Source organism: Pelophylax lessonae (genome assembly GCF_965119305.1).
Source record: "Pelophylax lessonae genome assembly, chromosome: 8".
NCBI classification, from domain to species: Eukaryota; Metazoa; Chordata; class Amphibia; order Anura; family Ranidae; genus Pelophylax; species Pelophylax lessonae.
The window spans coordinates 131847228-131862529 of NC_138775.1; the positions used below are offsets into that span (position 1 = coordinate 131847228).

The following is a 15302-nucleotide window of genomic DNA, read 5'->3' on the forward strand; positions in this document are numbered from 1 at the left end:
AGCCTGTCTGGGTGGGTAGGCGTCCTCGGCACAGATTGTGCTCAGGGGGTCTGGTTTCTGGAACTCTGGAAGAGTCCCGACTGCCGATTAATGTACTGGAACTCTGAGCGATCAGACTTGTCTGGATCATTGGACAGTTCATCTTCAGGGTTGTCCGGTGCAAATTCAGTCGGACAATGCCACAGCTGTGGTCTATGTCAAAGGGGGCACAAGAAATGTCCTGGCGGCTCGGGAAGTAACCAGGGTTCTAAGGTGGGCAGACCGCTTTGTTCCAGTCCTCTGCTGTACACTTTTCTAGGAAGGTACAGAGGTTTGTGGCACGGTCTTGGGATCCTCTGGCCGATTCCACAGACGCATTCTAGTGGCTTCAGACTGGCCTCGGCAATCTTGGTCCGCCGATCTGGTACAACTTGTCGCCGATGCTCCTTGGAGACTTCCACTCAGGGAAGGTCTGCTGTCACAAGGGTTAATCTTCCATCCTGCTTTACAGTTGCTGGCTTTAATGGCTTTTGAAAGCCAGGTGCTGAAGGATAGAGGTTTGTCTGAATCGGCGATTCCTATGCTGTTAAAGGCTATAAAATTGACCTCTAGGAAGATCTGCAATTGTACTTGTAAGATGTACATTGCGTGGTGTGAGTCTCTTAGGGTTCCCCTTTTTTTTCTCCAATGAGGGGTTGAACAGCGCCTGGCCTTGACTACCATCAAGGGCCAGGTTTTGGCCTTGGTGTTTTTTTTTCAATGTCCATTGGCCACGCATTCCTTGGTGTGTACCTTTATCCAGGGAGTTTGACACTTGGCTCCTTCAGTGCGGTCTCCATTTTCGCCGCAGCACCTCAATTTGGTGTTGTCAGTTCTCCAGAAAAATATTTGGGAGGTTCCCCTGCTTACGTTTTCCCAGAAGTCTGCCTTTTTGTTGGCTATTCTGCGCATAGGGTGTCGGAACTGGCGGCGTTGTCTTGTCGTTCACCTTACCTGGTGGTTTAGAGATAAGGTGGTTCTTCGTCCCTGTCTGTCGTTCCTTCCAAAGGTCGTCTGATTTCCATTTGAGTGACGACATTGTGTTGCCTTCCCTATGCCCCAGGCCTAAACATCCTAAGGAAATTGCCTTGGATTCGCTGGATGTGGTTCGGGCAAACAGGGTGTACCTGGCAGCTACGGAGTCTTTTAGGAAGTCAGACTCAGTATTTGTACTCTCAGATGGACCTCAGAAAGGGTTGGCCGCTTCTGCTGTGACCATTTCCAGATGGATCAGACAAACAGTGATTCAGGCCTATTCAATTAGGGGTCAGGTTCCTCCTGTTAGGGAGCACTCTACTCAGGGCACTTAGTGCCTCCTGGGCCTTCCGTATTCAGGCGTCAGTGATGCAGGTTTTCAAGGCGGCCACCTAGTAGTCTGTGCACACTTTCACAAGGTTTTATAAAGTAGATGTGTTGGTATCTGTGGATGCTTCTTTTTGCCACAAGGTTTTGCAGGCTGCTGTTTAGAGGACCTCGCCCGCTTTGCGGGTGTATTGTTTTTTTCTGGCGAGCTCCAGTTGTTTTATGGTTGAGCGCCATGTTACCTGGTTGGCTACGGTTTAGCCTTTCGAATTTTTTCTTGCTGTTTCCACCCCTCATGTTTGACACTGCTTTGGGACATACCAATGGTCAAGAAGATAAGGAGCTGTGTCCGTCAATGAACGAAAGAGAAAACAGGACTTTTGACTTACTGAAAAATCCATTTCTCTGATGTTCATTGACGGACACAGCACCCACCCCTCTGTGAAGTTGGCTTTCTTCTGACACTGCTTGTAACAAAACGGAGTGCCTATAGCGGAGTGGGAGTATACCCCCTGGGACTGCACTATAGGCATAGTCAAGCTTTTTCCTGCCTAGTGTCCTGCTCCTGTAGGGGGCAGTATAACCCAATGATCAAGAAGATAAGGAGCTGTGTCCGTCAATGAACATCAGAGAAATGGAGTTTACGGTGTGTCAAAAATCCAATTTTTTTTCTGCAGCCAGTAAACTCCCTAGCATGTTGTCCTATGTGTCCATGCAGACATAGGCTGTTATTTGTGTTTTTTGGCAGGGGCGTTTTCTGGCTGGAAAAAAAACCCCAGAACTAGTGGGTTTTAGGAGGAGTTTTTTTTTGCTGTTGTCAGTTTAAGGAAATTCTAAGTTATATAAAAAACATTTTCCTTTTTGAAAAAAAAAAAAAAATCACACTAGAATGGTGAATCATGAGAATAATCGCAAGCAGTTCTGACTGAGAATGTTTTTGCATGGATCTGCTTCACTTACCAATATTTTGTGATTTATACACCACATTACTTAATTTAACACCCATACACTTTTTGAATTACGAATGTACTTTTTTTTTTTTTTTTCCTTTTTGGCTCAACAAACTGCTACACAATTGTTCATTTTATATTTAAAAGCTGTTTTGTTGTTCCAGCTGGCTGATGGAAACTACTCATACAGATAGGTGCAACCTGGACAGACATTCACACTTGCATATATTTGTATGCAATTGCCTTAAATCTTGTCAATAATTTTCTATTTTTTTCCCTTTAGGAACGACCCCCTCCATATGCACCTACAGATGACAAGAAGACAAACTAGTGGAACATAGTCCTGAGCCTGATAACATGTGGACTCTTCTATTTCTTTATTTAGATATCTCTGTTTTCAATACTTTATAACAGCAGTCACGCTGTTGGCATTCCTAAGACATTACTAACTGGTAGAAATCAGCAAAGTTTTTTGCAGAGAGGCTAGTCATCGATACCATACTGTGATTTGAAACCTTAAAAACTCTACCCACATCCAGTGTTTTGCAAGATAAGATGTCAGAGAAAATGTTTTTTTTTTTTTCTTCTTTTCCCCGGATGTACTGTTTGAAGTGATTTTAATTAGAAAAGTGTATATAGCATGTCAGCCTACTTTGGGAAACGTGTAAAAACCATTCTCCATCAGAGTGAAGGGAAGGAAAGCTGTAATATGAGAGCAGTGCTATGGACATGTCCTGCTGTTTTATGTCTGCCACAAAGATCTGTATGCACAGAGTTTACGTTTTAGAAAGCATTTTAGCTTTCTTCCAACCCAGGAGTATGTGTTTGTACATATTTAAAGTTACCTTTTAATAAAAGTCGAGTAGGCGGAAATGTTATGGACATAGATGTTTTTTTGTTGTTTTCTGCATTGCACATTTGTTACCTGTTGCTGGATTTCCTGTAGCAAACATCACTTGTATTCACCAGTGAGTAACTACCTATAGCAACCTCTATTTGCAGTGAATATTGATTTTTTTTCAAGGGCTGAATCTAAACCACTTCACTGATCTAGTATACATATATAAATATATTCTATATATAACAAATGTATATACACCTATTTTGTGTTTACCTATCCAATCCAAGTATTTTGTAGAAAAAGTAATATTATTAGTATTTTAAATAAGACTGTTAATTACAGGTTACACAGTTTCTGAAAATGTCATTTGTTTAGTCAAAGCACAGCAAAGCAGAATAGAAGGAAAGCATTTTTCACATAACCAATGGGGTGGATTGAAACTGTTTTGTACTTGTATTAATCTGTAAAATAAAGCTCTGTCAGAAATATGTTATTGTGTTTTGCACCCTCTAACATGCTAAATGATCTTGGGCAGTATGTGAATGTTTGCGAGTATGTGTGAGTGTGTATATATGTATATACACTATCCGGCCACTTTATTAGGTACACCTGTTCAATTGCTTGGTAACACAAATTGCTAATGAGCCAATCACATGGCAGCAACTCTGTGCATTTTGGCATCTAGATGTAGTGAAGATGACTTGCTAAAGTTCAAACTGAGCATCAGACTGGGGAAGAAATGGGATTTAAGTGACTATAAACATGGCATGATTGTTGGTACCAGACGGGCTGGTCTGAGTATTTAAAAAGCTGCTCATTTACTGGGATTTTATGCACAACCATCTCTAGGGTTTATAGAGAATGGTCCGAAAAAGAGAAAATAGTCTGTGAGGGGCAGTTGTGTGGACGAAAATGCCTTGATGTCAGAGGAGAATGGGCAGACTGGTTTGAGATAATAGAAAGGAAGCAGTAACTTAAATAACCACTCGTTACAACCAAGGTATACAAAATACCATCTCTGAACGAACAACACATCAAACCTTGAGGCAGATCGGCTACAGCAGCAGAAGACCACACCAGGTGCCACTCCTGTCAGCTACAAACAGGAAACTGAGGCTGCAATTCACACAGGCTCACCTAAATTGGACAATAGAAGATTGGAAAAACGTTGCCTGGTCCGATGAGTCTCAATTTCAGCTGCAACATTCAGATAGTAGGGTCAAAATTTGGCATAAACAACATGAAAGCATGAATCCATCCTGAAAGCATGAATCCACACTGCGTTGTATCAACGGTTTAGGCTGGTGGTGTAATGGTGTGGGAGATATTTTCTTGGCACACTTTTGGCTCCTTAGTACCAGTTGAACATTGTGTTTAGGAGGAGCAAGAATATAAAGAACCGCATAGCACCCAGCAAAATTAAGGGGTTACAACCAAAAATTGACAAATTCTCTCCCTCTTCGACATTCGGGGCACTTTCAAGTGTAAAAACCAAACTGTAGGGCTTGTACATTTATAAGACATGGTCAAAAGGAGTCCATAGACAGTAATGGAAAATAAACCAATTTATTACATGTGGTACCCAATTAAGGTGTCCATGTGGCTTATATTATGTGATCTCTACTATTCGCACTATGCGAACGAGAGGTAACGAACATAGGAGGTTTATCGAGGAAGGTATTACTAAGCATAGTATGCCTCACCATTTCAGTATCTAACATATTGAGAATACCAGAGGATAGAACTGTTTGGCATACAAGCCATCTCTGTGCATTTACCAGAAGGGTAAAGATACACCCAATTATACCATAGAGAAACTTTTTGGATATTTACCCTAAATACTATGAGCCCAGGAGGGCTTAATGAGGAGTTACTGGTTAGCACCAATATTTAATCGCTCTTCAGTTGTGAGGTGCCTGGGGTGTTCTCTAACCCTTCCCTTTGAATGGATAGAAAAAAATATTTTCATATTGGGACATGTGGGGCCTATCTGAGATCCCTATACGTATAGTAAACTTCAATAGGCTAAAATCAGATTGGCCCTTTTAATGGGTAGTATAAAATGTATAAATGTCTCATTAGACTGTATGCCTTTTTTGTTTTCACAGTCTCCCTTCCCAAACATATAGAAATAAAACCCAAATTTCTACTTACCCAAGACTTCCTAAAGATACTGTGATACTGTAAGAAAATGATGCTATATCATAGCCCATCTGCTTATGTGGAGGACAACACAAAAATTTTGTGGGTGAGAGTGTAAAGGATGTAAAAAGTAGGCACCCCTCAAAAATAAAGTTTATATTACATAGTTTACATATTATGTCCAGCAGCTGCAGCCTGGAACTAAAATCCTGCTCTGAAAAGAGGACACATTTCCTAGAACACTGCCAGCCAGCAGGTGGAAAAGAAAACGCAGTAACTTGTTTCTGGTAGGAACTTCCTTTCAGTTATACCCTATTCCCCCAGGGTAATGTACAATGCCCTTGCAGCTACCATTTAATAAACACACTAATTTTACCCACCCCTATCACACTGTGGAATTTATTCATCATAGGTGCTGCATCATATGCGCAAATAAAGGTCACAGTAAATCAAACGGTAATAACCAGTAGGCCCTGGAAGAACCTATAACCAATTTACAGTGTTCTCAGGACCAGAACTGTGACGGTTCATGTCTCCCTGTCTCTGAAGACTTGTCAGTGGCTTTAGAGGTCTCCTGGCGGGAATTATTTCTCTTAATGTACCTGAGATTTGTCTCTGTTTATGTACTTACTAACTATAAAATATTTGGCCGTATTTGGGCACTGTGTGAGTAGGACAGTATTTATTTATTTTTTGTTGCTTTGCTATGTTCTTTTAACATATTTTTCTAAGATGAGCAGTTTCTGAAACAACCACAAGGGGAAACCCTTATTTGTTCATGTCTGTATCTGGCAGACAGGCACTGTTTATGCAGATACTTGAATATCTAGAACAGATATTTGAATCTCCCACTGCTTTTTTCTTAGGCTGGTTTCTTACGATGCAGCACTCTGGAGCAGTTGGTGTGCACACCTAGCTCTGTTAGCACGTTTTTTTTTCTTTTCAGATTGGTCGTTGAGATGCAGCTCTCTGCAGCTAGTACCAGGATGCTTAGTGGTGGCAATGGCAAATCTCTCCACACAGATTATGCCTTACGCTTGCCGCACAGGGTCAGAGCTTTGTAGCAGAGACAGCCTGGTGGTAATTGCGCCCTGTCTGCAGGATGTTGGTCACATTGGCTTCTTCTGTGTACCCTTTGACTCTCATCAAGTTTAGCTAATCTGTTGGTATGTCTGGGGAAGCAGGGTAATTCTCACAAAAAGGTGCTTTATTGAGTGAATCAAGTTACAACTTCAGATATTACAATAACGAAAAATTAACACAGAAGACTAAGTAACATCATCAAAAATAAGATTTTTTTTGTGGGAGAAATTGGCCATCAATGAGAAATATATCAGCAATAAATGATAAAAGAAAACTATCAAATAGAGAAAGTTCAATATAGATGAAACATTTCAAACAGTGATAAGTACTACAGTATAAATAGTACAGTGAACATATAATGTCCCACATGAGGGCAAGAATGTGCCCTCCGGGCATCAACGGAGATCTTAGGACCGGAGGGTCAACCAGAGAAGAAAGCAAAGAAAAGACAGAAAGGCTAGGAAATGGTAGAGAAGAAACTAGTAGCTAGAAAGAGAAAAAAAAAAAAAGGGGGGGGAAGGTGGGTAAGGTAGTAGGGTTAGGGAAGGGGGAGGTTGGCCATACAGAATGCAGAGGGTTCTTAAATTTAAAGAAATGATGTCAAAGTAGGGGGATCGTTCAGAGGGATTTCAAGGACCTGTATTCCTCTGAAAGAACAAAGATCTGCCAAGGGTTCCATAGTTTATAGAACTTGTCATTCCTTTCAGATTTAATTGCTACAGTCTCTTCCATTTCGTAGATCCAAGAATCCTTGGTTATCCAGTCAGAGATACTCGGGACTTGTTTGGAATTCCAGTGTAGGGGGATCAAGGCTTTGGCCGCGTTCAAAAGATGTCTCATAAGGGAGGATTTATACCTCCGATAGGAGAGCCTGTTAATGTGGGGAAGGCATGAGGGGGCATCAAAGTTCACAGTTGAGTCTGTAATATGTTTAATGCAATAAGTCACAGCTGTCCAAAATCGCTGTATCTCGAGACATTCCCACCATATATGGAGGAATGTGCCACAACTGACGCCACATCTTCAGCATACATCTGAGAGTTGGGGAAACCACTGCTTCAGTTTAACGGGGGTTCTGTACCATTGATTCCTGACCTTAAAAGCAGTTTCCTACATGCGGGTACTGAGGGAGCATTTGTGCGAGAAAAAGCATGCCTTCTCCCATTGCTTGCCCCCCCCCCCCCCCCCAGCTCAGAGAAGGTGAGGAAAATAGCATTGCGAAAGCAGTCTTTGGCCAGGACAGGCCGCTTTGGATCTCTTGAGGAGCTGAGCAGGGAGGCATTCCCCACGCCGGGCATAAACTCTCGATTGTTAGACAAAGAAGTAATCGGGCTCGGGTATGAAAATAGGTTGTGTTTGGAAGCGACTCGCTGGAAAATAGATAGTGTGCTATTAAGTTCATACAGTCCAGTTTCGTTCAATGCCTAACCAAGCCTTACTGTTGGAGTGGCAGTGCCAAAGGCTCATCTTTGCCCCCCCTCCTCCTCAGCAGTCCGTATCAGAGAGGAGGGCAAAACTCCTCCTGCAGATCCTCCACCTCTCTGTGCAGCCGCAACACCACCTTGTCTCTGCCTCCCCTGGTCTCAGCATTCAGCAGACTCCGGAAGCTGACTCCAGCCCTTCTCTGGTTCTCCTCCAGACCCTGCACTTCTTCCCAGATCCACCCTCTGGTAAGGGGGTGCATTGTGGTGTAAGGGGGCGTGGGGTGCTCTTGACATCTAACCTTACAGATATAACCGGCCCTTTGAGGGAAACCATTATGCTGATGCGGCCCGCGATGGAAGTGGAGTTTGACACCCCTGTTCTAGGGTCATGTACGAGTTTACCCTGGGAATCCAGAACACCATGTATGTTTTTTGAAACCTGAGCACCTTTGAGAGCCAGAGCAAGAGTCTTGCCCCCCCTTGTCCCCTTGTTCGTAATATACAGTGCCTTGCAAAAGTATTCGGCCCCCTTGAACTTTTTGCAACCTTTTGCCACATTTCAGGCTTCAAACATAAAGATATAAAACTGTAATTTTTTGTGAAGAATCAACAACAAGTGGGACACAATCATGAAGTGGAACGAAATTTATTGGAAATTTTTAAACTTTGTTAACAAATAAAAAAACTGAAAAATTGGGCGAGCAAAATTATTCAGCCCCTTTACTTTCAGTGCAGCAAACTCTCTCCAGAAGTTCAGTGAGGATCTCTGAATGATCCAATGTTGACCTAAATGACTAATGATGATAAATAGACTCCACCTGTGTGTAATCAAGTCTCCGTATAAATGCACCTGCACTGTAATAGTCTCAGAGGTCCGTTTAAAGTGCAGAGAGCATCATGAAGAACAAGGAACACACCAGGCAGGTCCGAGATACTGTTGTGGAGAAGTTTAAAGCCGGATTTGGATACAAAAAGATTTCCCAAGCTTTAAACATCCCAAGGAGCACTGTGCAAGCGATAATATTGAAATGGAAGGAGTATCAGACCACTGCAAATCTATGAAGACCCGGCCGTCCCTCTAAACTTTCAGCTCATACAAGGAGAAGACTGATCAGAGATGCAGCCAAGAGGCCCATGATCACTCTGGATGAACTGCAGAGATCTACAGCTGAGGTGGGAGACTCTGTCCATAGGACAACAATCAGTCGTATACTGCACAAATCTGGCCTTTATGGAAGAGTGGCAAGAAGAAAGCCATTCTTAAAGATATCCATAAAAAGTGTTGTTTAAAGTTTGCCACAAGCCACCTGGGAGACACACCAAACATGTGGAAGAAGGTGCTCTGGTCAGATGAAACCAAAATCGAACTTTTTGGCAACAATGCAAAACGTTATGTTTGGCGTAAAAGCAACACAGCTCATCACCCTGAACACACCATCCCCACTGTCAAACATGGTGGTGGCAGCATCATGGTTTGGGCCTGCTTTTCTTCATCAGGGACAGGGAAGATGGTTAAAATTGATGGGAAGATGGATGGAGCCAAATACAGGACCATTCTGGAAGAAAACCTGATGGAGTCTGCAAAGACCTGAGACTGGGACGGAGATTTGTCTTCCAACAAGACAATGATCCAAAACATAAAGCAGCAAAAGGTGGTGCTACAAAGTATTAACTTAAGGGGACTGAATAATTTTGCACGCCCAATTTTTCAGTTTTTTATTTGTTAAAAAAGTTTGAAATATCCAATAAATTTCTTTCCACTTCATGATTGTGTCCCACTTGTTGTTGATTCTTCACAAAAAATTACAGTTTTATATCTTTTTGTTTGAAGCCTGAAATGTGGCAAAAGGTCGCAAAGTTCAAGGGGGCCGAATACTTTCGCAAGGCACTGTATATACTGGCTTCACATTTGTATGCCTTGGCAGACTTCCACTCACTCTGGTATGTTCATTTATTCCCTATGGATTTCACACTTTCCTACCCCTATATATCTCTCACTCTTTCTTGACTCTTTTTTGCCACACTCTTTATTGGTATTACTGTTTCTTTTTCCTCCACTTCCCTGGTCTCCATCTGTTTCACTATACATCTTTAATCTTTTTATCTCTTGCTCCATACTCCTGCTTGTGCTCTACTATATGTATATTACACAGATACCTCCTTTACTCCATTACATTATATATAGTAGATGACCTTATTTCATTATTTTTACATATTCTTATGTACGCATATACACATATATTTGTTACAGCAAACCGCTATGGAGCACAAGGGATACCTTCCCACATTCGATATACCACACTTATCTCCCACATGTCCCCCCTTGGAGGCTATCTGTTTGTTCCACACCTTCAACTCCCGGATCAGGCGTTTGCGGCCTCTACCTGGGGGTTGCACGGGTCTCTCATCCCGGCTCAGCCAAAGTGAGTACTTATCCGCCTTTAGGTCCATTTTAACATAAAATTTTATGATTACTGCATTGTATTTTGATACTATGTTGTATTATATTTATAGATCAAATACGCATCTAATCTTGCAGAAGAGAGTCGAACCTCACGAAATGCATTGAGCCTCAAGATGTTTATGTACCAATATGCAATTTATACTGTTATGGGACCTATATGTATACTTTTTTTACTATTTTTTTTTTGTATTTTTGCTGTTTGATCCTGTCTACTGTGTATTGTATGACAAAATAAAATGCAGTATTTATGGCCTATGGTACCCACCTCATCTAACGTCCCTTGGGCGTTTTTCTCTTCTTTGTATGTACGAATAGGGATGGAGGTGTGTTACCTATAAAGCAGTCTCAGACCCTGCTCTCTTTTTCGCATGTTCATAATATAGTGATTTTTTTAAAAAGAGGGAGCGTCGAATTCCAGCATCCAGAATTGAAGTGAGCTCCTTTCTCACCTGGGTCAATTCCTTCTCTACCCGTAAAGAGAGAGACTGCTTTTGCTGGGTTTCTAAGGAAGAAATCTTAGAACTAAATAATTTAGGCGCTTCTCTCTCTCTTTTTTTTAGTGGCAGCCAATTTGATCAGTTCACCTCTGAGGACACTTTCGTGGGCCTCCCATATCCTGAGTGGAGAGACATCAGGGGAGAAGTTCTCTACGAAATAATTGTGTAATGAGGATTGTATTTTTGTCCTGGATTCCCGGGTCAACCAACAAAGAGGGGTTCAGCCTCCAGACAGAGTCAGACTTCCTCAGGGGCCAAACAACAGTCAAGTGTAGGGAAACCGGAGCATGATCAGAGATCGAAATCAATCCAACCTCTGCACCTGTCAAGTCCGGTAAGTCTCTTTGTGAGATAAAAATGTTGTCAATTCTAGTGTATCTCCTGTGAGGGGCCGAGTAGATGGTGAAATCTTTAGTTGACGGTTGGAGAAGCCTGCAAACGTCAATCAGTGTCATAGATCTGAGAAGTTGCTTGAGCCTTTTGAGGATTTTATATACAACGGATGTCTTGGCCGTGGAGGTATCAAGAGAGGGCTTCAACGGAACGTTGAAATCTCCCCCCAAAATGACACATCCCCGGGCAAAGCCCTTTAGCTTGTAATTATTGAATTGTAGGATGAGATATGAGCTTTGTTCGGAAAATAGACATTAGCCAGGGTCACCGGCTTCCCTTGTATGGTACCCGGAAGAAACAAATACCTAACGTTTGGGTCTGCTAGTTGTTTTTCCACTAAAAAGGTGGAATTTTTATGCAATAGGATGGCGACACCCTTAGTCTTGGCTTGTTGATTGGAGGCAAAGTATGCCTTTGTGAAATATCTGTCAGTAAGTTTTGGAGAGTCGGAACTTCTAAAGTGGGTCTCCTGTAAAAAGACAATTTGTGGCTTACACTTTTTAAGTTCAGACAAGATACGTCTTCTTTTCTCAGGGACGTTGAGACCATTTACATTATGCAAGACCAACAGATTTTTCCCCAAATGTGAGTATGCCATGTTTCAGGGATAAAGGGGAGGAAAAGGAAGGGGGAAGGGAGAAAAAAAAGGGAGGAAAGGAGAAACTATAAAGAAGAAGAAAACCGACTATGAAGTAGTAAGTGACCAGAGAAGCAAAAGTTTACTGACTTTGATCACTCAGGACAATAGGAAAAAACACAAGTGAGAGAAATATGTGAATAAATGATATCACAGTCACAAAGGATATTTCCTTGGTAGGGTCGAGGTTGTGCACCCTCAAAAAGGAAAAAAAAAATAAATGTCATCCACATTGTGAGTCCAAGACGACTCGGTACCGCAATATAAAAAGTCTCGGTAACACAAAAAGCGAGACTATAAAACAGTAGTATCAGTAAAGATAATTAGCGCAATACCTGTATATTAATCTCTAATGTGTCTAATATATGTGGTATACTAAAATCCTAAAAGTGATATCTGTTAATGGATGAAAAATTAAAATTGAATTCATTGGACAATAGTTACAAGTGCTAGTGCATGTGCAAACTGCAAAATATAAATAGATAAATATGTCCAATTGTGATGAAATTATCCTATATTATTCTCAAACACGATGGTATAAATACGAGTTATTGGAATAAAATCTATGAGTTTATCAATGCACAACCCAATATTATGGAAGTACCGGACTCCTTAATTTTAAAATGAAATAAATAAGGTAAATAAATAAATAATGAATCAAATATTAAAAAGATCAAAAAATGATCGAGAAAGTGCTGGTGCAAAAATGTGCTAAATTAAAGTGCAAATCAATGTGTTATTTATTGCAGCTATTGGCTGCTGATTACTATTAATGTATGTGTTGTATGCTAATTAATAATCTTATATAATCAATTAATTTAGAAGTGAAACAAGTAATGACAAAATTAATCCTCCAAAATGGAAGTGCTAGTGCAATGACTAATTAATTCATAAAAAAAGCGCTAGTGCAGTGCAAAAAAGTTATGCATAGACCATATCAATAAGCAATAACCACAGAAATTATCCAAAATAATAAGACAATGGATAAATGGTGTAGATTATAAGAAGTCCATCAAACAAAGTCCATATTTAAATCATCCAGTGACAAAGTGCAAACAGTGCTATTCATCCAAACGCAGGTGTTCAGTGAGGATCCTTCCACCCACAGTGCTTAATTAATTTGCCTAGATCCAACGCACCAGAAATTTTGCTGGTCAAGTTATATACCAGCAAAACAGAATAAGCCACAACAGAGATCAGCCTGGAATCCTTTCTCCTTATAGCATGGTTAATCACCCCAGGATGGACACCAGCTCAGGATGGATCATGTGAGGAAACATAAGAAGGGATGCCGACAATAGCATAATATTGTATGAAACTTTTTATTGAGCAACAAAATAAAAGCACTTGCATATAATGGTGTCTACCAGACACTAGGAATCTGCATAATAAACCTCCTCCGCTGCCCGGGTTGTTGTATGCTAAGCCGCGAGCATGGATACAAAGTAACAGTGTGCGGTATTGTCTCAGTGTCCTAAGCCATGCCCTACTGGTTTCGTCACCTGACGTCTTCTCGGGGAGGTCCAGTCAGGTGACGAAACCGGTAGGGTGTGGCTTAGGACATTTTTTGATCAGTTTAATATTTGATTCATCAATTATTTATTCACCTTATTTATTTCACTTTAAAATTAATTAAGGAGTCCGGTACTTTCATAATATTGGGTAGTGCATTGATAAACTCATAGATTTTATTCCAATAAAACGTATTTATATTATTGTGTTTGAGAATAATATAGGATTATTTAATCACAATTGGACATATTTATCTATTTATATTTTGCAGTTTGCACATGCACTAGCACTTGTAATTATTGTCCAATTAATTCAATTTTAATTTTTCATCCATTAACAGATATCACTATTAGGATTTAGTATACCACATATATAAGACACATTGGAGATTAATCTACAGGTATTGCGCTAATTATTTTTTATGATATTGCATACATAGCATTGCTATGGTTCATTGACTGCATTCCTGATAGATTATTCTTATTTTTGGAAGGCTCTCTATTTTTTCAAGGAACTCCTAGGCGCCAGTTCCCCTTATCTATATTTATAAAATGCAACTGTCCCTGCGTCCACACTCTAGATTCCGTGTGTCCGTGATATTGCGCTACTGCGCATGTGCACCACGGACAGCCAATGGGATTGGGAATGGGGGCGGGCACTGACCTTTTTAGGCTGAGGGAGCTCCTCAGTGTCGGAGGCCGGGTATTGGGGGTCACCCCCGATGATGCTGCGGTGTGAGGGCCGTTGTACTACCGGTGCTCACGGTGCTGCGGTGTGAGGGCCGATCGTTTCAGTAGCCACCGTCTGATCCGTATGTGCTGGGGAGGCGGGAGGCGGAGTTCCGATCCGCTGCCTTAGATTTAAAAATGGCGCCACCCGGCGCCACACGTCATTGAGTATACGCTGCCGCTCGGGAAAGCTCGGAAACGTTTGGGTATTCCCGAAAATTACAGAGCAGCGGCGTATACGCAATGACGTGTGGCGCCGGGTGGCGCCATTTTTAAATCTAAGGCAACGGATCGGAACTCCGCCTCCCCAACACATACGGATCAGACGGTGGCTACTGAAACGATCGGCAGTACAACGGCCCTCACACCGCAGCATCATCGGGGGTGACCCCCAATACCCGGCCTCCGACACCGAGGAACTCCCCCAGCCTAAAAAGTTCAGTGCCCGCCCCCAGCACATAGGAATTCAGAACGGCCCTCACACCGCACCATTATCGGGGGTGACCCCCAACACCCGGGAACCGGCCTCCAACACCGAGGAGCTCCCCCATCCTCCCCAGCACATATCAGGAACAGGTAAGTTAGACTCCTCCACTGCTGCACTGCCTGCCATTATGCGGGGGCTGCAGGCATACTACAAGAGATGCAGTGCTGCAGGCATGGTACTCCTGTACCATGCCCGCAGCCCCCGCATTCCCCTGTACCATGCCCGCAGCCCCCGCATTCCCCTGTACCATGCCCGCAGCCCCCGCATTCCCCTGTACCATGCCCGCAGCCCCCGCATTCTCCTGTACCATGCCCGCAGCCCCCGCATTCTCCTGTACCATGCCCGCAGCCCCCGCATTCCACTGTACCATGCCCGCAGCCCCGCATTCCCCTGTACCATGCCCGCAGCCCCCGCATTCCCCTGTACCATGCCTGCAGCCCCCGCATTCCCCTGTACCATGCCTGCAGCCCCTGCATTCCCCTGTACCATGCCCGCAGCCCCGCATTCCCCTGTACCATGCCCGCAGCCCCCGCATTCCCCTGTACCATGCCCGCAGCCCCGCATTCCCCTGTACCATGCCCGCAGCCCCCACATTCCCCTGTGCCATGCCCTCAGCCCCCGCATTCCCCTGTGCCATGCCCGCAGCCCCCGCATTTCCCTGTGCCATGCCCGCAGCCCCCGCATTCCCCTGTGCCATGCGCGCAGCCCCGCATTCCCCTGTGCCATGCGCGCAGCCCCGCATTCCCCTGGGCCATGCGCGCAGCCCTGCATTCCCCAGTGCCATGCCCGCAGCCCCCGCATTCCCCTGTACCATGCCTGCAGCC

General features: G+C 43.0%; 1 protein-coding gene across 1 annotated transcript in view; it reads left to right on the forward strand.

The window, feature by feature from the left end:
* Positions 1 to 2847, forward strand: part of WBP2NL (WBP2 N-terminal like) — a 62512-nt gene extending 59665 nt beyond the window's left edge. Inside the window, exon 8 of the mRNA XM_082265798.1 lies at positions 2554 to 2847. Coding sequence (XP_082121924.1) covers positions 2554 to 2601 — 48 coding nt within the window. The 3' untranslated portion in view covers positions 2602 to 2847. The remainder of the gene's footprint in view (positions 1 to 2553) is intronic.
* The last annotated feature ends 12455 nt before the right edge of the window (positions 2848 to 15302 follow it).